This window comes from Dreissena polymorpha, chromosome 12 (genome assembly GCF_020536995.1).
Source record: "Dreissena polymorpha isolate Duluth1 chromosome 12, UMN_Dpol_1.0, whole genome shotgun sequence".
Lineage (NCBI taxonomy): Eukaryota > Metazoa > Mollusca > Bivalvia > Myida > Dreissenidae > Dreissena > Dreissena polymorpha.
Genome location: NC_068366.1, coordinates 58650086 through 58676882, shown reverse-complemented (window position 1 = coordinate 58676882; position 26797 = coordinate 58650086). Strand labels below are relative to the sequence as shown.

The following is a 26797-nucleotide window of genomic DNA, read 5'->3' as shown; positions in this document are numbered from 1 at the left end:
TCCCTGAACAAAAACGTAAGTTTGTCCGAAGCCACAGAGGTGCTGTCCAGTATTTCGAATGTGACTTCTACAGAGCTACTGACGACCGCAGAAATTTCAACGCTTACATATTCTGTGGACAGGGTTGCGGACCTTCTCAACAGCAATGGGTTGAATAATCTGGAAATTGCTAAGGTTACATTGTTGGAGTAGTATTTCTTATCCATAATAAGATAAAGTTTATATTCTTACAAAATCAATAAATTCATTAATGCTTATATATTCGCCTTGTAAAAAAAGGAGGCAGAATGATATAACGTCTTCAAAAAGCTAGGGTATTTCTACGTGCTTTGTCTGGAAACGTAATCTACATTTTTATATCTAACAAATGGAAATTATCTCAAATATTGTCATCGCTTTTGCTGTTAATGTTTTGCTTCAGTGGGGGAGGATATTTTGTTTTGCTTTCTTATATAATAGTTTAATTTCTTGTAGACATTAGTTGAAATTACAAGCAAAATCGTAGATGTGAAAAACGAAGACGCGTGGAAATCGTCAGAACAATCGGTACTTGTGCACGTGTATTTACTATAAATGTGTCACAAGCTTTATTTGTATTGTTCTTACAGGTTCTAAAATGTATACAGAAACACAAAGAATGTATCCCTTACCAAACTTATACTGATCTTAAATTTCATTAATGGTGAAAGCGTGTAAGTTATGGTTCTTTACTTTGGAGGTCAATAATATATATTTACAATACATATTTCAACGTAAATAATTGCAGTAAATGGTCATATAGTCCAACGACTTGCTTTAAAGTTTTAATCGAAATAAAAAAAACAAGATCGTTTTACAGAATAATACAACTGGAGAAAAACTTTTGTTATTCATCGACAAAATTGGCGACGTTCTTCGTAAGAGCATACAAGATGTAGATATGAACAACGCTAGTATTGTTGAAGAGAATTTAGCTGTTGGGGTTCACAAAGCAACAACGGGAATCTTAGTATTTCCAAATCTACAAATTCTGCACGACAGTCTCGAAAAGCATCAATGGATTCTGGAATCAAAGAGTGGTATTTTATTAGACACCAGCACATTAGGTATGTATATAATATTTATATTGTTGCTGTATATTGTAACACGCCGATCCTTTTGTAATGGTCTACGACTACAAAAATTGAAATCATGGACATCAAAATTACGCATCCAACAACATTGTATTTGAATGTCAAATATACATTATTTATTTGTTTGAAAATGGTCTCACTCTGAACAGATGAAAACCTACAGATATGGGCGAAATAGTTTCATTTGCTAAAGGCGAGATTACATGCGTAAGATTGTTAAACTGTGTGATTAAATGTACCCTTTAATCGATTATATCAACTATTATTTACATAAATAAATAAATCAAGCGTACCATGGAACCTTGACACATACAGATATACAGTATGCAAAAACTTATAAAACGGATGATAGCAGTTCGCTTGAAAACAATGAAATGTGTGATTTCATAGTTTAATGAGCAATCTTAAACTGTTCTACATATGAAGATATTGCCTACTACGCCGGAAAAAAATGTCACATTTACTGTTCATGACGCACACACAATTAGGATCTCCTAGACTATAATTACCTTTACGTGAAGGACCTTCATAACGATTTCTCACAAGACTGGCCTTGGTGTATTTTTGCTGATATAACGGTCTCGATGCTTAAACAGTGGGCAACAAGTTAATTAAGAATAAGAGATAACATAATATGTTTTGACTGTAAGGCAAATAATTGCTCAACAATGAAGTTGACATTAAAACAGGCATATTATGTTTAATTCATAAGTGGATATACTATGAGCTACACATGAAGATCAATATTTAACCTTTTGTCATATACATCTGGAGCTTTGTTTTTCACATTAAAATGGCATAGTTTGTAATAAGTCGCGGGCTATAATTCCTCAATAATTGTGCTTTTGTCATTTATAAGTTCTTTGGATGCTCAAATAATACAAATCATATATCAAAATTGGTAACATTAAGTTTTTATTAAATTTTAAGTTGAAAATGAATCGCCCACGTCCAAAATCTAAGAATTAAAAAGATTCATTGAACTCGACTTTAATATTGAATTATTATCCTATTTTATACCATTAACTTTACATGTGTTTAAAGTTAAACTACTTTAAAGACAATTATAGATATACGTATTGCATAAGAGATCAATTAGTTTCATTGAAACGACTGTAAATTCTTTTGATGAATATTGCTACTTACCTATATTCTTTTAAGAATATAAAAGTCTTGTCTCTCAGATTCAATTGCAATCTTATTATTGTCAATTTTTAAACAATAACATCTGTTAATATGGATCTATACGCTCTTTTAACATGTTAACACGTATTAAAATCGTAAGTTTGTAAAAATAACATTCTCCGATTTATGGATTTGTCCGATTTAAATTGTGAAATTTATTAATCGATGTGTATTACCGGCACATCTTAACTATATGACTTGAACGAAATTTGTTTAATAGGTGATGCGGATGTAACGATAGTGATCTTCAAAGAAATTACCTCCATATTACCTTCTAGAAGTAACAGGTATGCCACGTTATACATGTAGACTGTGCAGTTTACGACAATACAGATAACTGATATTATCGGTTGTTCCGTAGCTTAACGATTAAATAGACTTGTGCAATATTTATACATATTCGTTTCTTTAAATTGTACTATCATTTTTTATTAAAAGTATTAACGAATGCATCTTGTTATTGCTTAAAAGTGTGCATCGACGGCTCGTACGCTACAAAATTTACAAAAATATAAGTATTGTCTTCGAGGTATTTTGTAATAAATGTTGCTTAGCACATGGGTCTGGCTTTTAGAAACGATCATTTATATATTTATTGTGATAATTATAACAAGTGAGCTTCGTGATACATTCCTCACTCGCATGAAGATGTGTAGTCGTTGTAAAATAGATACAAATGTTGATATTGTTCTGTTATGTACATGCGCTTAATTGATTAATTCATGTGCGTAAAATGTCATCCCAGATTAGCCTGTGCAGTCTGCACAGGCTTATCAGGGACGACACTTTCCGCCTAAACTTGATTTTCGGTAAGGGAGGAACTACCTGGAAACTAAAAATACCATAAAAGCGGAAAGTGTCGTCCCTGATTAGCCTGTGCGGACTGCACAGGCTAATCTGGGATGACACTTTACGCACATGCATAAAGCCCAGTTTTCTCAGAACAAGGCTTAATTGATAACGACAGTGTAGAGTTGGAAATATTTAATTGAAGCAGTTTGTATCATTGTTTTAAAAGTTCTATACTTATCTACCATTGTCTGATTGCTAAAAGATAATTGTATTGGTAAAAAACTAAATAATGGAATTTATAGGAACGTGCGTATATGTAAAGAAAAACAAATGTTTTAAACTGACTTAATGTCCAGCTGAAAAATGTAAAATACCTTTATCAGGCAAATATATTTTTTAATTAACTAGTTTTATTTTTGTAATCACAATATCAACATGTACTTCTACAGGCACGTGTAATCAATAGTGTTTTTTTGCAGCTCTTACGCATCCAAGTCCACGCTTAACGGCCCTATCATTTCTGTTTCGATTTCCAACAATTCGTCAGAATTGGCCTCCCCAATCATCCTGACGTTTGAACATGGGAAGGTAAACATACAACACCATATTTCAATACATTGTAACAAAAGTGTATTACAATTAGGTGTATGCATACGGATTACCTGTTTGTCATTTTTTATGTGTGCCTTGTCGTTGCAGACAAACATGACAAATGCTGTATGTAGCTTCTGGAGGTTTACAAGGTAGGTTGCTTTTTACGAACCAATAAAGATATCAAAACAACGGCAGCTATACATTAACACCCATTTGTATACTAAATCAAGTACTGTTTAAAATTGTTTTATCATTCGTCAATTGTATATTTTGAGTTATAAACACAGTTTTCCGCGTTAAATAACCATCATGAAATGTGTATTCCTGCACATGATAAGAATATCACTCTAAGTTTTTTTTATTTAAATCCAGGGTTAGTTAAAAACTTATATCTGTAAGCTGTACTATAGTACTGATTAGCCGCGTGACATGGCACTCATATAACTTATTCCTAGTTTGATTTTCTTATATCTGTGCAATAGCACTGACCAGCTGGGTTCCTGGGCAAGCAATGGATGTAAGGTTCGATCTTCCAATGAAACGATAACTGTCTGTGAGTGTAACCACCTCACCCATTTTGCTGTCCTCATGAGTCCATTTGTTGAGGTAAGACAAAATATACTAGCATTGTGGAACTTAACACTTTATATAAAAATGATACTCATCGTTCCGGTATTCTAAAAATTGCCTTATATTTCTAAACAGAGGCTGCATTATGTGAGGACCTAGAGTGTATCTTAGCACTCTACAATAATGAACTTGTTTGACGCATGACAGTTTGAACGAATTTTGAAACATTGCTGTAATTTCAAAACAAACTTCAAGAAAGCGTATAGAAAGTGTCAGCCAATGGGTCCGACAACCTGGCAAAACACTTCGAACCGAAATCAAAATTACAGAACCAATAAAATAAAACACATTTTTGCGTTCTAGTAAATATTTTTTACCTAATATTCATTAGTATAAAACTATAAATTGTCACAGTAGTGACGAATAAGAATGGCCCAAGACAAAATCCTAAGTCAATTCCACATGTAAGCTATCAACACAAAACATTTCAGAAACAATACCAACGCATCAAAACGCAAGTTATTAAAATGAAACAGTTATTTTTTCTATTATAGAGACCTTGTTCTTGACCTAATGATCACAAATGGTTGACAAGTAAGCTTCCTAAATTTCTTCATAATATCTTCACTCAAACTCAAGTTATGGATAAGATTCCTTTTCTATGGTTATCTAGTTAAAGTAATTACTACATTGAGCATTTAGAACAAACTGCATGTATGCAACTGAAGCAAAAAATTTCAGTGCAATACATTAAGCGAAAATCAAATTAATCACGGGAAACTGTTTTTTTCTAATTTTAACATTGAACCTACAAGCCCCCAATAAGGTAAACAAAAATTACACACAAAATGTAAACACACACTTTAAGTTCAATACCTCTATCCGAATTCAAATTATTAAAATAAACCATTTGCCTATGTTTAATGTTTATTGAAATTAATATTGACCTATATTCGACACGTCCTTTATTCAATTCCAAGCTAGAATCTCAATGCAAACTTGCTGTATCTTAATTTAAATCAATATTGGCCAATGCAAATTGAAGGATTTATACCGGAAACCTTTTTCCATTTTAGTTACAGTGACAATGATCTTGACCCGAATGCCACCAATTCCAATTCCAAGCTATGCACAAGATTATACCTAATCACAAGATTACTGCATCAAAACTTAAGACTTTAGAAGAATCTCTTTGTTATTTTATCTTTTTAGCAAAAACGACATTAGCTTGAAACGCCAATTACAAGCTAGATCTTTATGCAAGCCTACTATATCCAACTTTTAACAAGATTGGCTAATGGAAACTAAAGTTACTGATCTGAAGCACAATGTTTATTGTGTTTTTTTATACCAACAATGACCTTGTCCCAACAGACCACACATGCAATCATAAGTTAGGTCTTCATGTAAGCAACCTACACAAAATATGTCAGGGCAATATATCCATCCAATTTAAGTCGTATTCTATTTTTAGAAACAGTAATCTGGACCTTGAACCGGCACGCCCCCCATTATAGTACCAAGCTAGGGTCAATGCAAGCTTGCTCTATCTCAAGTTTCATTAAGATTGGTCAATGCAAGCTAAAGTAATCAGCCAGAAACTACCTATTTGACACCACTCTCCCGAAAGTCAGCCACACCATAAGCTAATAACCAAGATTGGACACTAGGGTGTGACCAGTTTTTACCCCAGATTCGTTTATAACCGTTTGGTATTGCGGATTTCGACCCAACGGACATTCTAATGAAACTGTGTAGACAGCAAATATGCAAGGTTTAATCTCAAATAAAATACTACTTGACGTTTTTAAATGCTTATTTGGCTATTAAAGTCTTTAGTAAAAATAACAACATATAAACAAAATCAAAGTTATAAAGGGGATTTACGTTTGTTATTTTAACTTATGACAATACAAATAGCACATGCTCAACTTCATATATACTTAAACAATCAAAGCAAGTTTGAATGTGGTACGTTTGAATGTGTTGACAAACACCTCATGATAAATGTGTGTCCACAGCAGACAGATAGACAACCGGACGGACATGCAGACGGACAGACACCTATGGGAATTCTAGATGACCCATCTTTACTTTGTATCAGGGATTGGTATAACAATACATAATTCCAAATTGTGTTTGATATATAACTAATACCAAGTTACGATTTTAATGTAGCATAGAACAAATGAATGCAGTTTTATTTGAATTTTCATGTTACCCACTTAATTCGGTATCGATAATGGTGTTGAAGAGAGAGAACTTTTTTTTCAAAAAATACATATACATATATACACAATTGAAATAGACCTGTATGGTCCTTGTTCAACATGATGTTATATCTACATAAATTTACAATTGGGCGACAATCAGTGCTAAAATACATATCATGATGTAATATTCATATCCGTGTATTTACAAATTATCAATACATTTACAAATTTGCTAATAGAGCATGTTAATATAAACAAGAAATATCTTTAAAAAAAGATATACGGCGTAAATAGTTTAATGAATGAGATCAAGTATAGCGAATGTCTTTTTCTGTGCAGTTCTTAGCTGCATCACACGCAGTACGGGATGTTACGGGGAGTTTTCGCGGCTTATTTTACATTATAACATATTGCTGGTCATAAACCTATAGATACAAAACAGAAAACCAAAAGAAGAATGGAAGTGAAATTTAAACATATGAGTCAACCGGCCACACGAGAAGTATCCGTATTTATAGGCGCGTTCTTCGAACAAACCTGTTTTAGTGGTTTGTCGGGCATTGCTTTTTGATTCGATTATTAACAGTATCAATTATCATCGTGCTAATGCTTAAAGTGATATTATGGGCATTTTGCACTGTTGAATTGAGCTAAAAAGAATTAACAGGTCAAAATAGTTAGTTAAAATGTGGTTACTGATTAATTATCTGCAACTCACCTTGCTACCAGTTGTTTATAAAAATATATTTTATATTCGATATTCTTACGTGACCCACCCAGTCCTGTAAGCTGAAATGATCCGTAAAACAATTTCGTGTCTTTGTGTCGTATGAACAAATCTGCACTAAAACTAAATTTAGGTTCAACTCGTAAACGCATGATCAGTTGTCAAACGAAAGTACGGTTGATATTCAAATGCATTATTTTTCTCTTTCTGGTATATTGTTTTAGTATGATGATGCTGCATTAATTAATATAAGTGTATATGAAGTAGAAACATCAAAAATAATCAACGGTTGCGATAGACACCTATAAACTGTTACATGCTCATAATATCACTTTAGTACATTAGGCAATATGGACGAATAATTATTGTTAAATTTATCAACAATAATATTTATCATTGTGTTGTTGAAAACACATTAAGAATCTATTATTTACATACCATAATTATATTGCTGAATATCTTCATTTAACATATTTCTGGTCTAAAGAAAATTCCAGGTCACCTAGTTCACGGATAGCGTCTTTATTATATAACGATTATTTTACTGGCCGCCAACTCCGGTGATGACCTGTATATAAACTCTGAATGTCCGCGAATTGACCCGATATACCTCGCGGGTTGAAATGCAATGCTTTAAAGTGAGGCCTCGCTTCCATTGCTCTTTATACTTTTACATGTTAACATGTTGACAGGAATAAGGAAGTAAGTACTAAATATGAGAACATAGCCTTTTAAGTATAAACGCTCTTGCGCTGGTAATACTCTGAAAATAAAAGGTGTACGCACAAACTGTATTGATGTCGAGAATTGAGTGTAAAACTGTTCTTTCTATTAAGCCTTTTCATTCGAGATAAAATTGTTTCATACAGTAAAACAGTGTTACAAAGACGCGGATATGTTTCCAATGTTCTGGTGGTATACTCAAATCAGCCAATGGAATAAATGAAGTGTATTCATTCGTACCTAGCCGCGGGAAATTTTATTGGAATTTTATTGGACACTTACAAAGGTCAGGCTAAGGTGAAAAGCTGGCTTATGCAGCTTACGCCGAAAAAACATACAAACAAAAATACGGTATGTATATGTACACTACTTTATATTTGTAAAGAATATCATTCTAAAGATTAAATCATACTCACTATGCAAATCTAATATTACAGCAATTCTAAATCCTTAATGTTTGAATTTGTTTCATTTTAGCTTTCAGTCAATTAAATCTCGGGATTACAACACAATGTTTCGTAAGATACTTGTTACCTTGACACCTGTCTATTACTGAAGAATAGCCAAGTTCAGGTTATTTCCATTTAATATTGAGTGTTAAATATATGTGTATTTCCATCCACGGACTGACCTACCGAACAAAATATAGGAAAGTCTTAGGAGATTTGTTCGTTACATTTTATGATATTCCATTGTTAAGTCATGGGTTTATGTCAATATGAATTTGTTCAGCAAACTCACTTTGCAGGCCCAAGCTCTAAAGAATCTTTCTAATTTACAATGATTGTACAAATATGTTCAAGCTACGAATCGTATCACTATGCACAAGTGTTTAACACGTACATTTGTTTTTAATCATTTTCAATAATAAGTAATACTCTTCGCTGTAAGTTTGTTTTGCGAAGGTAGATATTATTTAGTATACAAATTGAGAATCATTTACATATGAATTACATTATACTTCTTTTATCATAGAGTGATTGAAAAACATACGTACAATAAATCTAAGGTGATAGGTGATGAAACTTGAATAAGCTATCTCATCAATGACCCAGTTATAATCGAAATATGGCGGTTATTAGAAAAACGAGTGCAGAAATGAAAGCTTACTCTTCCAATCATTCTCATAACAAACGGAAGAGTTTTCTCTCTTTCTAATGAATGGTTCGGAATACCCAAAACAGCTAGACTTAGTTGATATGTTTTAAGATTCAAGGTTCAAAATAAAATTGTATCATTTTGTTGCAATATACTCTACTGAAATAATTCAACTTGCTTCATCACTACATCCAATAATGGATCTATCTTTTACATGCATATGATCCTACCACTCTAATACTATACAAAATGTATACATCACCATGAGTTAAAAACAAATCTTATTTATAGATCACTATGTACATAATTTAAAATTTGTCTGTAGTCATATGACACGGACTACTTTGGCTTTATGGTGTTGGATAATTATATATGTATATTTTTGAAATGCAGAGACCCCAGTAACACCGCTTGCAATTTTGATATACGGACAAGTGAATCAGGAAACTGATGGTGAAATATAGTTTATACTATACATATGTTCTACTTTTTGCTATTAAATTTAGTTTACCATGACACGTATACAGACAGTTGTTGTTTACCAATATGATCTATATTTATATGTATATATTTTATATTTAACTATGTATACTCATACTAGGTTGTACAATACAATGTTGTAATATCTATGATATCTACGTAAACTCTATAATCATAATGATGCAGGCATGAAAACGATACGGTTACCATTTATATACACATATTGAAGCTGCAATAAACGATAAAAATATTAATGAATTGTATAATGTGCTTTTCTCAATTCGAAGTCTTTGCTTACATACACAGCTAGGTTTCGTAATATTTCACAATTATCATTTGTAATCAATTTTTAGATATTTAAAAGTTTTAAACATATTTGGTCTATGACGGTTACACTGCTTAAGATATTTTCCTCGTACGCTATCATATAGATTACACTTAAAAAAATTAAATTCGTCCTCTAATTTATTTCACTTGTTACATAGTCTTTGTTTCCTTTGCGTTCTATTCCATCTACCTGTTTCAATATTTAATATTTGTGATGACATTCGTAACTTTGTAAGAGCATTTCTATAGCATTTAACATTTAACATTTACATGTTTTAGATATGGTTGAAATTCGAAATTACAGAAAGTATTATATAATATCGCTCTAGATGAATTTTCCAATCTACTATGCCATTACTGTACAAATATTTACTTAACACGTTGTTTAAATACACTAATAAACTGGCTATTATTTCCAACACTGTTGGCAGCCATACATGATAGAAACCTAACATACACAACGTATCTTTAACTAGTGAAGCCCAGTTTGCTTACGTGGGTTATAATCAATATCATTTAACATAGTATTGTAAATACACGACACATATTTTCTATCACCACAGCCAGTGATCTTCAACCAATATTTAACAATACAAACAAGCCTGTGGGAATGTTGATTCATTCGGCCAAAATCACCATAAATAAAATTGTTTTGAGTGCTACATTTAACACCTAATACAGACTTGCAAAGCTTTGTATGCACTCTTTCAAACGGAGTTGCTCGAGCAAAGCCCCAAACCTCACCACTATAAACAGTATTAGTTTAACTATCTTTTCAAAGAGATCTAACATATGTTTAACAGTAATATTTACGTAACTGTACAAATATTTTCTGAGTTTAAAAATCGCTTTTAGAGCCTGACCGAACAATGTCTCATGTGATTCCGTGATTGAACCTCCCGATGTAAATATAATACCGAGATAAAATACCTATTCACAATTTCTATATGGCTACCATCATAATAAAAGTTTAGATTATTTGGAAGTCTACCACCTTTTCTAAATATAAGTACTTTGGTTTAATCTCTATTAACAGTTAATTTCCACCTGTTACAATATGTCGATAAAATATCTAGATTGTTTTGCAGTTCTTCCGCCGAATTTGCGAAAATCACAATGTCATCTGAATACATTAACAGAAACATCTTAAGAGTACCAATATCAACACCTTCGGCACCTTTTAAGCAAAATTCATCTTCTAGGTCATTTAAATACCTAGCAAAGATAAAAGGACTTAAACACTCGCCTTGACGTTCTCCTAAAAGGATTTCAAATATATCTCGAGTTTCACAATTTAGTTTAACACATGAGAGTACTTGCTTATACATAGATTTGATAACATTAAAAAGCTTACCTCTAATACCCAGTTTGCATAATTTGTACCAAATGTTTGGTCTAACCAAATAATCGAACGCTTTAGAAAAATCAACAAAAACACAAAATAACTGTTTGTTTTGATTAATTATATGGGTAATTAAACGATGTAATACAAAGATATTGTCCCTAGTTCCCATTTTAGCTCTATAACTAGCTTGAGAGTCTACATATATATAGTTTTCCTCTGCCCAATGTGTAAGTCTTGTGTTTATAAGTCTTGTTAATAATTTTCCAACAACACTAAGTAATGTTATAATTTGTAACATTTGACACGCTGTCTTTCTTATGGATAGGTACGATGTAGCTTTTACTCCAATATGAAGGAAAATAATTACATTCTAAAATCGTATTGAACAGTTTCACAATTCTTTCAACTAATACATTTTTACCATACACTACAAATTCATTTAAAAAACAATCGGGCCCTGCATTTCGCCCCAATTTTAGTTCTGAAATACCTTTCAATACATATGTAAATGGCATATCCAACTCATTAAACATAATTTTTAATTCATCTTCGGCAATTCTATTAGTGAAATCAATTACATCTTCGTATGCTTGAAAAAAATACTATCATGGTTGTTTATAGCTCTAAAATATTCAGAAAACGTGTCTAAAGATATACCTTTCGGATCCTTAGGTGAATTACATTCTTTTAACATTCTCCAATATTCTTTGGCATTACTGAAACTTGCAGACAATAACTTGTGTGTTTTAATTTTATTTTGTTTATAGTTAAATGATCTAATACTCTTTTTGTATACACTTCTGGCCTTGAACATTTCAATTATACTAACATCGCTATGGTTTTTAGTTGGTCGCGTTAGCGGCCGACTAAATTTACAGAGCATGTTTTGCAAATCAGTATGTGCTTAGCTAGCTTAGCTACGCTAAGGACTGTAACTCACTATGCTAGGAACGATTACCGCTGCCTGTCTGCACTGCAGACGACTAATGCTTAGGGGCGTCTGCTATACTAGTTACTACTGCAGTGGGTGTATTTACCAGCTTGTAAGTCGACATTGGCCAGTCTAGTATTTATCATTGAAATCTGTACATATTGGCTGCTTTCAGGGAAAACGGGGCTTAATGCATGTCAAATAAGATTAGCCTTTGCACACTGATTAGCGTGTGCAATGCGCACAAGCTAACCAAGGACGACAACAGCGAACAAATTCAGTGCCTTCAGCGCTTTGATTTCTATAATGGTTTAGTTTTCTATAAAAATCGACTCTGTTGGCCTTACAAACATCATTACATACAAATGATGCTGTAGTAGAAGCACCACTGTTCTTAAGATTTTCATAATTATTTTTCGATGTAGAAGTTTTACCAAATAGTGGTTTACATACATTATCTATACAAGATACAAAACTATCAATACAATTAACAATATCTTCACTTAAGCTAATACAATCAATATTACTATTCAAATCTTAAAGTTTACATTTGAAACTATCACTGGATATTGATCCCTGAAAAACATCTTTTTATCTGCATTCCATCTTTAATAAAACTTTGTATGACTAATTGATTTTCAGTTGTAACATTACAATCAATATCATCAGGATTTATCTGCCCCTGAATGGCAAAATCTATGATAAAATGGTCAGAAACAATATAGACCCATGTATATAAACGTTTACAAAAAGTGGTAATATGTTTTCACCGACTATACAATAATCTACTACACTCGAACCTGCACTGCCCACATATGTATACGCACCTGTACTATTACAGACTCTATCATTTGCAATACGTAGACCTGTTTGCTTAAGAAAATCAAGTAATACAATATCGAATAATAAGATTTAATGGCTTGACTTTGAAGAAATCAATGTTATTGTTTACACCCACCATGTTGGATGTAGAATGGTTCAGCTCAGAGTGCTCATGTGGAGCTTTATATGATACCGTGTTGTCTGTCGTCTGTTATTGCGTGTGTGATGTGCTTAAACGTTTTCTTCGAACGAGTTCTCATCCTTAACCCATTGACATGGTCTCGCAACCGTGCAGTAGAATGGAGACTACAAGGGACTTGTAGAACCTGTACTTGGTGGGGAAGCTGATGGAGTTGCTTGTCCACAGCATACTCAGTCCGGCCATCGCTGCGGTCGCAATTGCAATTCTTACTCGGACCTCAGCGTTTGAAGTACCATCCTTAGATAGGGTTGCTCCCATTAACTTGAAGCTGGTTACTTCTTCCAGTTTCGCACCGTTCATGGTGATGTCTGCACTGGTGATGTTCAGTGCTATTCACCATGATGTTCGACTTCTCCGTGCTGACCTCCATTCACGCATGCTCTTGTTCATTTTCAGGTTTTGGAGTTTACCAATAGTACCAATCTGACATCTGCTTTTCCGATGATGTTCCGGCGGTTGCGCTTCAGCTCGTGCGTCAGTTCTTGGATCTTGCCGCACGCCTGGGGTGTTCTTACTTTTATGTTCCTATGGTTGTTCCCTTTTCTTGCCAAATTTATCGATGGCTCATCTCTAAAAGCTTACCTGTTGCATCCACACTTGATACTTGAACTGGAGTGCGTTGTAAATTCCGGGCCCCGACCGATCCGGCTTTGTATTATATTCTTTTATCCTCATTTATTCCTTTAAATGGACTTAAGTCACTCTTTTCGGCGCCCGTCTTCTCTCCAAGAAATTGCAACTGTTCGTACGAAAAGTGCCAGCCCCTCACTTCGTTTCGTAAGCAGATCATGCAGCTGGAGTCAAACCTTACCATGACGCAGTGGTCACATGATTTGCATACATTTAAATAGTAACAAAACTTTAAAATCTTATGTTCTGAAAGCGCAATGGCTCACTTTTCATTTGTTTTTCAGTTTTATATGGAATAAAGACCTTAAAACGACCGGTTCTTTGTAAATCGAACAAACTCAAAACAACATCTGAAAATATGTTAGCTATTTAGTTTTGACACAGAAATAGTATTAATTTGTGTATGGTCCTATGCTATGTTATGGAGGAGTGAGTACACGCAAGACATGTTTGAAGAGAGTCAGTTTACACCAATTAAACTCCGAAGTCAACATAGTCAACAAATCTTAATCAGTTTTACGAAAACAAGCCTTTTGTGGTATTTGTATGTCACATCGTGAACTTTATGTTTGTATATACATGTACATATAATACAATTTAGTATGTATTATTGTACAACTATATTGTATATTTTGAATATTCATTGAAGCCCGGGCATAGGAAGCGTTATAATGACATCCGTTTCAAATTTATATCCATATTACAATGACGCATTCAAACACGATAATTTTACTCAAAACTCTTTGAATCGATTCACACGATTGCATGTGCGTAAAGTGTCGTCCCAGACCTGTGCGGACTAAGTTGTTATGATACATGTAGGATCTTGCAAATGTCAAGGTAAATTACAGAGCTCAGAAACGGAGTATACAAACCATTACGTAAATACTGAGACTTCAGAAAATCTATCAGGATGGAAGATATTCTTGTGAATCCACTACTTTTATAAGAGAACACAAACTAAAAATATACCATAATAAAAACTGTAATCAAGTTGGTGACATGATTTGTTTTTTTATTCGATAAAATATACCTTTGTTATAGTTCAGTGTGCTCTTCAAATATTATTCAGAATGGACGTTTGTGAAATCGTGTAACGTATGTGTAAAAATTACAAAGTAGTTATAAGTTTAGTAACAAAGATTATCAATCAAATAAGAATTAATCTACTAATTAAATATGATTAAATTTACTCAACTGGTATTCTTCTTGGATACACATGTTAAGAGAAATACAAAATATCATTCTACTTCATGATTCTCCAAAGTACATGTATATTATGGTCATCACAATAAAATAACTATCCATGTATGTATCGGTAAAGTTTAAACAATTATGTTTCTAGGAAGAAGCAAATTCCGCTGCCTTACGTCTTTTGTCAATTGTTGCAATGTCGGTATCAGCATTTTGCCTACTACTGATGATCATAGTTTTCGCAAAGCTTTGGAGGTATGTATTTCAGAAATTCAGCTAATGATTTTAAGCCGATTTCCTTCCAGGGAATAAATGATGGCTTTATTATTTTTTGTATTTCATATTTGACATTACGTTCTTAACCATGTTTATTGTGAAGCATGTGTCGTGCGCACACGATCTTAGAATACGCGTTTTTAAATTAAGGCGCTATATTGTTTTAAAGTTGCCGTTTATTCTTCTTGTCCGTAATATTATTTTTTTGAAACGGTTTACCAGTATAAGACTATAGTCATTTCTTGTAGCAAACTAGAGCTGTAATATCTTACTTAATATTAAAACAAAGTTCATAATTTTACTGAATGTTTAAGCAAACAAGGAATTAAAGACATTCTGCGTTGAAAGTAACTATTGAGATGTTAATTAAAAACCTATAACAGAGAGTTAAAACTTCCAAGACCCCATATATTTCAATTCTCTACAAGATTTTCTCTGTGACCCTAGATGTTGTGGGCAAAAACAATGTCGTACCCCAAATTAGGAGATAAATGCAAATCCATCTACGATCTGAAAAATAAAAAATGGAGGTTCAACTCCATGATCCTGGAATTGTAAACTTGTATGCTTATTGACGTGTATACTCGGCAAACCGAGAGCAATATGGCATTTGGAGTCGTTCAAGATTAGCCTTATCATGTATTTATTACTTTATTTTCGTCGCTGTCTATTCTTCTTAGAATTCGAAACGTGTCATTTATAATCTATTGTTTGTATTTACGATGGTCTTTGTCCTAAAATTCTCTTTTAATATTTTTTTCCATAATGATCAGTTGATTTAATATGTACCGCTACAAAATTTACAATTTAGCAAATGCGTAGCTTTTCATAGGTACAAATTACAATAATAACTAGGTCAAGACTCATCTTGACCAATTAAACCTCAACTGAATATACATCGCAATTGTCTTCAAGATATTAGTACTTAACCCATTTATGCCTAGCGTCTAGAAAAAAGGCATAGGCAAACAGCGTAGACCCAGATGAGACGCGCATCATGCTAGAGTCCTCTAGGCATAAATGGGTTAATCAAATATATGTTAAATATTCTCACTTAGACTTCAACATACTACTTGTTCTGTGTACAGATACGTTCGCAGCGACAAGTCGGTTATCACGCTTCATCTCAGTGCTGCGCTTATTGCTTCCTACGTTATCTTCATTGCAGGAGTGGACCAGACAGAAAATAAGGTTATTAATTTTCTGATTATACACACTATGCAAGAAATGTATTTATAATTACTATATTATGTCAAATAAACATGAACAGTAAGTTCATTTCAAGACACAAAAGGTTTAAGTCATCCGGATCTTTATTCGGAACGATTAATTATAATTATAATATTTATTATTATAATTAGTAGTATTATTATTATTATTATTATTATTATTATTATTATTATTATTATTATTATTATTATTCAACAATTGTATTTTCTTCAATCACCCGATGATATAATTCACTGTGGCCTTTTATTCTGGATTAATGTAATAATTAGTTTATTAACATTCTCAACATGTGCCCTTTGTGTTTCAGATTGTCTGTACGGCAGTTGCAGCTTCGTTACACTACATCTATTTGGTCGTGTTTTGCCTTATGCTCGCAGAGGGCATTAGAATGGCGAAGGACGTCGTTCTAGTGTTTGATCGAAAGTCCAGACTCCTACAGATTTTAGTGTCTGCATGGAGTACGACACTGCAATTTGTTGATTTAACATTATAACATTTTAGTATACTATTATTGAATCAATGTTAGAGTCTTACTTATATATTGATATTTCTAAAGTGGATTAAGATCAATCAGCTCTTACATTTGTTTACTTCTGCTTTGTTTGTATACAGGTGTTCCTGCCATTATAGTGGGAACAACGCTTGCAATAACAAAAACAAATGGATACGGCAATGAAAATTAGTACGTTTTCAGTGATCTATTAGACCACGAAGTTTGTGTCCTTTGTCTATAATTTTGTGTAGTCTTAGTTGCAGAATCAGATATAAAACTACTTTTAAAATTCAATTATACTATCAAATCAAAATCGAATCAAGGTAATTTAATAACGTAAATAATGCTGAATGTATATTTCTGACAGTGGTGCTACATGTATAATACATCAACACAATACTATATATTCTAAACACATGTTGAATTAAGTTGTGATTTCTTTCAGCTGCTGGTTGACCCTTTTACCTGGACTTAGATGGGCTTTCGTTGGCCCAGCATTGTTTATTATACTGGTAATCAGTATATTATTTTCAATTAAATGACAATACCATTGATGTTTTCTGAATTTATTTCATACAAGAAAGATGAACAATATTTTAACATTTAAGTAAATATGGACCCTTATTTTGAATGTGCAAAGAATATACCTTAACATTTAATTTGAATCGTATTTGTCCGATATGAAAAAAACGTATTCAATACTACAAATGTACTTTAGTCTTATAACGGCGGTAATATTACATACTCACACTTGTCCTTAACAAGCTTAGCTAACTAAGGAGTTTAATAGTACCGAAATGTAGTATATGTGCTGGTCAATAATGTTTTCTTTCAATCAGTTGTAATAGTAAAATGGTATATAAATTAATGTAAACATGAAGCCGGATCGACGGTCCACCTCTCTACCGACTGACTGAGCTTGCCGTGTTCGACAGCTTTTAGATTTAAGCATATTATTATTATTATGGATTTTTGTTTATTTCAGTGCAACATCATTGTTTTGATACTGTTATTTAAGAGAATGTTTGCACTTAAAGCTGTGAATAACAAGACGATCAAAGAAAAGATCAAGTAAGTGTAAATGACATCAGAAGTTGTTTTGTTTTGTTTTTGTTGTTGTTTTTTTAATGTTTTATGTTGCTTTAAATGGCTCACAGTTGTGAAATCGATCAATTTATTATTGCGTTTGTTTGCGTTTTTAGTTTCGCATAAAATTTTATACGACCCATTGACGCTTGTTATTACAAATCGCACATATTCCAAATTAATAAGTATTGTGTACGTTGCAGGATGACACTCTGGTCCCTGTCTGTGCTGGTGCCTCTGATGGGGATCTCCTGGATATTCGGCATATTGTACGTCAGCAAGGAGTTGTCATTCATGCAATACCTGTTCTCAATCTGCAATGGACTTCAGGTTGGTCTATTAGATTGATCCTACCGCTTTGTGATTATTATATGGGACGCGCTCTGTGAAAAAGGGGTTTAATGCATGTGCGTAAAGTGTCGTCCCAAATTAGCCTGTGCAGTCCGCACAGGCTTATCAGGGACAACACTTTCCGCTTTAATAGCAAATGTCAAGTTATGGCGAAAAGTGTCGTACCTGATCAGAAATGTTGTAGCAATCGTTCATATTCCGTCAGTAAAGTATTTTTTAAATAAACGAAAAATGACGGCACGACAATTAACAAGCTGACCTCATTTAAAACGGTAAATATAAGTGTACTCATGAGATTGTGTTTGTTCTGGGGAAAGAGTGATTTTCGGAAGATAAATTTGTCGCATGGTTCCTTCTGACACAGCTTGATTGTATACTGGGTAGTCCTTGTAAACGTACATTAGGCTCGTGTTACATCTATGCCTTCGTACAATATCAATTAATTGAATGTGTATCACATTGTACAGAGTCAACAAGAAGCCGTTAAACTAACTATACCCTTTATCATCTCACCGCATTGATATCTGCCTGATATAACGTTGCCTGATAAATAAATTATATCATGGCCAACAGGAAGTTCTTATATCAGTCATGTGTGGAGGATGGTGATATTACTCGGAATCAACTATAGTAGCAATCATTTTTAGTAAAATCGAATCAGATTCAACAAAACAAACAATTTGATACCAAGATGTAATATATTTTAAACACAAAATTCAGCCTAAACAGCAAAAAACAAATAGGCTACTAAGCGCGCGTGCTCATGAAGTCATTATTAACACGTCAAACGACAAACGTCATATTATTTCCCGCTAAAACTGCAGCTTTTTAGCGATTTTTTCATTATTTCTTTAAAATCGGGGACGTAGAGGTATGATAAACAGAAAAACAGGTTACTGCCTGACCTTTTTGTTATATATCAGGCTCGGCACGAATAAAATTACGGCTCTGCAAGCCTCGCCGTTATATTTTTCTAAGCCATGCCTGATATATTACAAAAAGATCAGGCAGTAACCTGTTATTCTCTATTTATCCGCGTTTGTGTATTTATATGACTTTTTACGATCATTTTTGATATAACATTTCTTCAAGTTTTGGAAATAAATAACCGTTACATTTGCATAATTTGAAGTGATAAAATGAATGCATTTTATATAATATGTCACCTAATTTATTATAACGTTATTTTGTTATCATCTAACAATTCCGATCAAAAGAGACACATTTGATTGTGTGTTCTGACAAGCAGGTTTATTACATGTTTCTCACACACCAAACACTAGTTAAGTGTTGTTTTTAATTTGATTTCATCCCGCGAGTTGAAAAAATGGCAAGCCTCAACGCGTAAGCGGATCGGATCAATTCATGGACGCAAAGTCAATTTCCTAATATTCGATATATCGTTCAATATTTGTTGAGCTCATGTTTTGGTTAGACAATCGAAATGAAAGCGTTTAATTTCTAATACAAAAAAAAAACACAATAAATTGTGAACGAACATAATCCAATCTTGCGCATAGACATCAAAATTATGTGTACATATGTATTTTCCCCGATTAGGCCATCCGAAAACATGCAAAAACACATTCATGCAAAAACAATGTAAGGCTATGGCTATATGCCTTATTTAAATGCAATCAGAATCCCAAACGTTAAATATTCAAGTAGAACAAAGAAGGTGTGTTCTTACACAAATTTTCTTTTCACTAAAGCAAAAGACCAAAAACAAACAAAAAACTTCGTGGTAAAAAGTCATATGAATACACAAACGCCTTTCAAACTTTAAAATGATTACCCCGACGTCAGGCAAGTTTATTATAGAAGTTTAGTATCTGAAAAAGTCTTCTTAAGCATGAAAACAAAGTTCCCTCGATACTCTCTTTGATAACTGGCAAAAACAAATGTTAAGCCTGTACTGGCTCTATCGGTATTCACCCAAGTTTGCATATGGATTAAAGTCTACTATGTTAATTTTCGTCAAGTTTTGTTTGCGTCCATGATGAATTGAGATTCTAATTCTAATTCTACTACATAATCGATGCATGTGTTCATTGCCATCATCCTTCACCATTTTAGTACAGGTGGTGTAAGCGGGATATTGTTTGTTGGTAGATAGTTTTTGAACCACTTACAAAGGAACGACTTATTCATCAAGGAAATTACCCTTTAAAATATGACGTCCATTTCCTTCGTAAAGTTAAAGAACAATGCCCAACACGTATTAGATTTAACACTCATCTAGGTCACTGAAACTGTTTTTAATCCGCAAATGCTACTACATGACATCGATTTATTCGATAAAATCAAGAAATTTAAAACACAATCTCACCGGTTTCATACGGGTCATATATTGCAAAACTTATATTCCACATTGTATTATTCTAATTCATCCAAATATTTGAATGCGACTGCAATTTAAATTAACAAGACACTCGCGTTATTGTGTAAATATGATGCAATTATGAGATTTAGTTAGAAGATTCGCGCGTGCTGTTTGGTGCTTTGTTCTGGATTCAGTCAAACGATAAATAGGACAAGACAAGACAAGACAAGTCTTGTCTTGTGTTGATAAATAAAACGCTGTATTGGGTTGATAATGTATGGCTTTCATTATAATACTGCACATTATTTTGAAATGTACACATTGTTTTGAAACGTTTACATTAACTGTATGTATTCACATTTAATATTTAAATAATGAGTGTATTACTTCCATCAAGTATTGATTTGAAAGAACGTGCGATAAAAAATTAAATGAAAAAGAATGTACATGCGAATGTTTGATAAACCTTGCTTTTCATGACAAGCGCAAGCGTATCTGACACCCAGAGTGTTCGTCTATAAAATCATTCAGTTGTTGCGTGAAAGGCACAAGCGCTGTCATCATACACATGACAGAAAACAATAAGAGTGTAAAGGTATACTCTTAAAGGGTCATTTTCACAGATTTTGGCATGTATTGAAGTTTGCAATAAAATGCTTTATATTGATAAATGTAAACATTGGATCTAAAATGCTCAAGTATAAAAAATAAGAATAAAATTAAAGAATGAAAAAAAAAGTATTCTTCAACTAGGCTCGAACCACTTACCCCTGGAGTAAAAGTTTATCGCTTAGACCACTCAGGTCCATCCGCTCTCATACAATTAGTGATGTATTTTATACTTTATATAAGCAATCCTAGTAGTATCACAAAATGTAACGACAAAAACAGAACTCTTTAAATTACTTAGTCGTTCCGCGTTGCAACGCTTTATAATTTTCAGGTTTTTTAATCGTCAAGAGATGCATTTAATAGATATTTTAGAGCATGGTAAATGTTCAGTTATTCTGTTCCTAACAACTACAACGAAAATTTTCGAATCTGAGACAATTTATTTTAATTTTGTCAATTTACTTAAACGTGAAAATGCCCCTTTTAATTCCTACCTCGAATACGGGTAACCAGTTTGTTCATCCAACATCGATAATAAATATATTTATTTTCTAGGGTGTGCTCATCTTCGTATTTAACTGCGTTTTAAACGGACAGGTAAATACCATTACGTTTCGTTATTAAAACATAAAATGTGATTTGTATTTTACAATTTGAATTGAACTTGATTCGTGTATTCGAGATGTAAATGTTAAAAATTAATTAATAAAATTGTAGCTTTATAAATTTGAATTGTGATGCTATGAGGTTAATGGATATCTACAGGTGAGTTTTTCTGGGCTAAGTGTGATGTTGTGCTTGCCGTCAACAAGTTTTTACCGCCATTATTTTGACAAGGCCTTGACTCCAATGTTATTCATTGGAAAATTGTGTTTAGTGTTTGTGTTGTATTTATTGTCCTAGGCAAATATTGTCACTTCCCTTAAATGAAAGACAAGTACAAGTAACAAGAATGTCTCCCCTGATAACTGTTGAAGTTACTACAGTAACGTTGTTAGAATCGTTTACAGTTTGACATTAGATTAAGTATTTAAAATGTTCACCGTAGTTTGCCAAAACATAAATTTGCGATATTTTACAAGATCAATGTGTTGAGAGAAAAAACGCATATTCTGCAATATTTGTTTGTGATCTCAAGGTCAGAGACGGACTCAAGAAGGAAAGAATCAAGTATTTAAACAAATCGATGACGACTTCTTTTTCACAGGTATTTGCGCTTTGTGGTTAATTCTGTGCTAAGTTTTAGGCAAGGCATGCCTTAACACTGGTTTAAACCTTCAAAATTTTGGATTAACCATACTAAGGCGGTGACACCACCTTTGATAATGTTTTTGCTTCGGGTCGGGGTTTATGTGTTGTCCATTGTCATATAATACAATCTGATAATAACAAGATTTTCTCTCTTGATAATGTTTCTTGAGTTGTATTCTTCATTTATTTTTTATTTTATGTAAACATTTGTAAGATGTTGTGCAATTTCCATATTTCGTGAAAAAAACAATTAGCTTCATTTAGTATTTTAAGTATTGCACAAATAAAACAGAAATGCTAACTGGTAAAATAGCTAAACCAAGTTAGCGTTTTGAAGTAAATAAGACGTTAATTTAATCAGTATATTTAATGTAGCTTAAATTGTATGTGCATGGTAAAATAGAAAATAATGTAAGAAAATATGATAATTAAAATTTTTAGCAAGTTCTGACTGGTTTACTAATGATATAAAAGTATTCTGGTATGCACACATTTCAGGGAAGTTTGTTTATAGCAAAGCGAGCAGGAGTTAAGCCTTCAATATCTTCAAATGGTAATGTTGTTCATTATTAAGGAGCTATACACTTTTATTTTTATCAACCGATTACTATTTTAAACATATTTATTATTGATCAAAGATATTGTCTTATATATTTTATTAGCTTGGTATATAACAATAAACATATATTGTTTATTCATTGAGTTGGTGACATGCATCAAAGGCACGATTCTTTCAAACATATTGGTTGTTAATGATTTTAACAGGCGTACGTTATATTGGAAAGATAATAATTATGATTGTAATATGATAGACAAATAAAGAAATAATTTAAACAACGACTTACCCAATGTTTTTGCAATCAATTAAATATATAGATTATATGCCAAAAATAAACTCGCAACTATTGTTGTGTTTACATTTTAGTTGTCCTCTGTGTATGGATTTGATATTCATTTTAATGTAATTCGAATCAATATACATACATTATCTTACTTAACAACGTTAAATTCCACTTTAATGCGATATATTATTTTGTAGACCAAGCTCGTGTGCAAATCACAGCCCCTACCATCTCCACTGAGCACGACATGGTATGAGCACTTGAATTCCATTCTGAAAATTATTAAAGGTTACTACACAGCTTCAGACTTATGTCCCCAAGTGTGTTTCGAGTCGGGTGAATTACGCCCGATTGCAACTTTTTATTTCAAAACGTTTACACAAATGTTTAGTGTCCAAAATTCGAGGACGCTAACGACTGCAATCATTGGAAAACCAAATGTGATTGAACGGCTTTAAAAAAAATATGTCCCTTTAACTTTAACGTATATTGGTTACGATTTAAAGTTAGGCATGTAATTCAACATGTTATCGAATATTTCTGAGTGCAATTTACTTTATAATTTAAATTGTTTTTTTTACAGTTATATCGAAATTAGCGCGTCTATGTCATTCAATTTATCGTTGTGTTTTAGTGTTTACAGAGTTTTCCTGAAGAATCAGCACAAAAACAGAAAGACGGTGATCCAGTTAAAACTGAGACGGAATTGTCACTTCATCATATGCAGCAATTTCAAGACGAGCTTAAGAAGACAATTGAGTTATTCTGCAATAAATGTGGGGATGATCTTAATGAATTACCAGCTGTAAATGGTAATCCGAACGGTAACGCGTCTGGTGATGGAACAGGCTTGATTATCCATCAACCAAACACATCGATACATCGACATCAAAAATAAATATAAATTATATAATTTGATGTACCGGTACATGCTTTTGCCGGAGTACATAATTATAAGCAGCAATGACATAGGTATGAAAACAATACATGCATCGACATATTTAATGTCTATTACTTATTACATTATCAAAGAAAACGGAGATGAATAAGCTTTTAACATAAAGATGTTGCGCAGATAGATCCTATAAAGGCTTGCCAAATTGTCAAACCCATATCGAACCCATATGGACTCCATATGCGTTGGCCATTATTGAACCCAAAATTATTTTTTTTAAGTTTTTAAGATTGATGACTGATTGATTGATAATATGTATTGTTATCTTAAAGAAAAAATACTTAATATCATCTCATAAAGCATACATTTACGGTATTCAAAATGACTTCAAATGCGACAAAGAGGCAGATGTATTAAGTTATATTTATCGACGGTTAATTGAATTTGTGTAAATGCGTTATTAATTATCGTTGATGTCGTTGATGTTGTAGACTTTTCAATTGCTGCTGTTACATTTGTGTTCATTTAAAATTTGGTGTTAGTATATCTTAACCCTAATTATGTTTGCTTTATTAAATGTATGTACTTATTGATTCCATCCAAATGTTTATTATATATAAATGACGTCAAATTGTGAAAAGGATAAAGTTGAAAAGCCTTTAAAACAAATAAATTAGTATGCATGTAAGAATATATTAATTCCACTACAAAGTATCTGAAAACTACTGAATATACACAATACAATTTCAGCTTGCTGCTACAAAATATCACTTATATCTCTTTATACACTGTGTGTGTCTTTTTTATAAATGCCTACACATCACCAATGTTATTTAGTCGTTAAAGGCAACAAGAACACGGATAATTTTGAATAAAATACGTAATAGCGTTTCGATTGCCAATCATTTCGATGTGAGGCTGTGAGCAAATTCATTTTTATTCCTACAAGTTTTTGCACATACATTTTCAATTGTGTGATTGTGAACATATTAAATGACAATCAGTTGATTTTAAACATAACAATTTTCAATCATTTGAGTGTTAACATATAGGTTCCACTCATATGAAAATTATTTTCTACGCATTCCTTTAAAAACGATGCACGCCTTGTTCATAAGTAACCATAAGGTACGCTATAGTAATTAAGAATAAGGAGGGCATTGGCCGGACTCTCTTTACAACATGTACGTCCAAACCTAACAGTAAAAAAGTGTTGTTGGTTCATAAGAGAAATTGTATGTTCAGTGCAAATTTAAAGCCATACTCGTACATTTATGAAACAAATAATTATGGGTGGAACTAATTACCTTTCGAGGGTTAAAACTAATAAGGTGCATACACTTATTGGCACTGATATTGATACAAGATAAGTATATTATGGCTCGCAATCCTCGTCATTACAAAGAAGTTGATTGTAATAAAGTAACACTAAAACATCATTATTGGCCAACTTTATACCGTTCCGTTTTATATATTTTAATCGTGTGGTCAAATTAAACGTTCGCCTTAAACTTGAATCACTAAATCTTCAATTTGAAAAAATGTTTGATGCTTTCGTTTATATAATATTTTGAGAAAATGTGAATTTTCAACCCAACCATATTGAACATATATGTTGTTGTTGAATATGAACAAATTGCTAATTATTCTATTATTTGTATTTTTTGTTATGTACTTTTGTTCTATGTATCATAGTGCTTTGAACGTCTATAGTTACATGTATATACATGTATGCATTCGTCTTAAGTTATGTAATGTATTACTGTATAAGTTAGAGTGTATAATATTAGATATATTTATCATGATTCAGTCTAGTTGTATGATGACCACGTAATTTTTAAGTCGGATATCAATTAACGTGGAATAAATCTTTCTGCTTTTATGTAAGAAGCTTTAAACATGCGCTATATTTTCATTCAGGAGAGTGTTTGAAAGTTGTATGAAAGACTATACTATTATAACAATATTCCGTTGCATATAAACAAAAAAAATACAGAGAAAAACGGACTTATAAAAAGGAAATGAAGTGAAGGTCTTCGGAATGAGATTACAACAATTGTACTACAGAGACATTATTTCAAATATAAACATTTACACCTTGATTCAAACATATGTGTGCATAATTTTGTTCACCTACCTGTTTGTTTTTTTTGGATTGTTAGACTTGTTAGTTCCTGTTAAAATCGAATATCCCCCAAAAAGAGCGTATACTGACACAAACAGTTTGGTTTGGGTATGTATAAAATTGTAAAACCTCTTTTGAATAGGAAGAATATTTAGACGTACTTCTTAGACGTCTGCGTTTATTTTTTGCAAGCTTAAGAGTCTCTGCATATTCGATGAGAATCCAACTTGTCAAATATGCTAAGAAGTGCATTTCTATTGACTGTAATGTTATATAATGTATGCTGTTATTCGCATTTATGTGACAGAATATAATGTATATTTGAGCATGAAGACGATGTACTGTTTTATAAGTCTGAATAAAATGTC

The 26797-nt window shown here is 32.6% G+C and overlaps 1 protein-coding gene across 1 annotated transcript; it reads left to right on the top strand.

Annotated features, from left to right (window-relative positions):
* On the top strand, window positions 1-26797 carry LOC127854295 (adhesion G protein-coupled receptor B1-like). The gene is made up of 19 exons (XM_052389378.1): window positions 1-174; window positions 475-546; window positions 839-1085; window positions 2518-2584; window positions 3569-3677; window positions 3789-3832; window positions 4166-4289; window positions 15097-15200; window positions 16310-16412; window positions 16759-16909; window positions 17064-17133; window positions 17390-17456; window positions 17930-18015; window positions 18234-18360; window positions 21872-21913; window positions 22455-22523; window positions 23066-23120; window positions 23607-23659; window positions 24044-26797. The coding sequence occupies exons 3-19, from the start codon at window positions 920-922 to the stop codon at window positions 24305-24307; spliced, it is 1701 nt and encodes a 566-aa protein (XP_052245338.1). The 5' UTR covers window positions 1-174; window positions 475-546; window positions 839-919; the 3' UTR covers window positions 24308-26797.

Bases quoted from the DNA above. Each gene is read 5' to 3' on its own strand.
- LOC127854295 (XM_052389378.1), top strand. From the start codon at position 920: ATGAACAACGCTAGTATTGTTGAAGAGAATTTAGCTGTTGGGGTTCAC. The intron at 15,201-16,309 runs GTATGTATTTCA...TTCTGTGTACAG, and splicing joins GTTTTCGCAAAGCTTTGGAG to ATACGTTCGCAGCGACAAGT. The intron at 16,910-17,063 runs GTACGACACTGC...GTTTGTATACAG, and splicing joins GATTTTAGTGTCTGCATGGA to GTGTTCCTGCCATTATAGTG.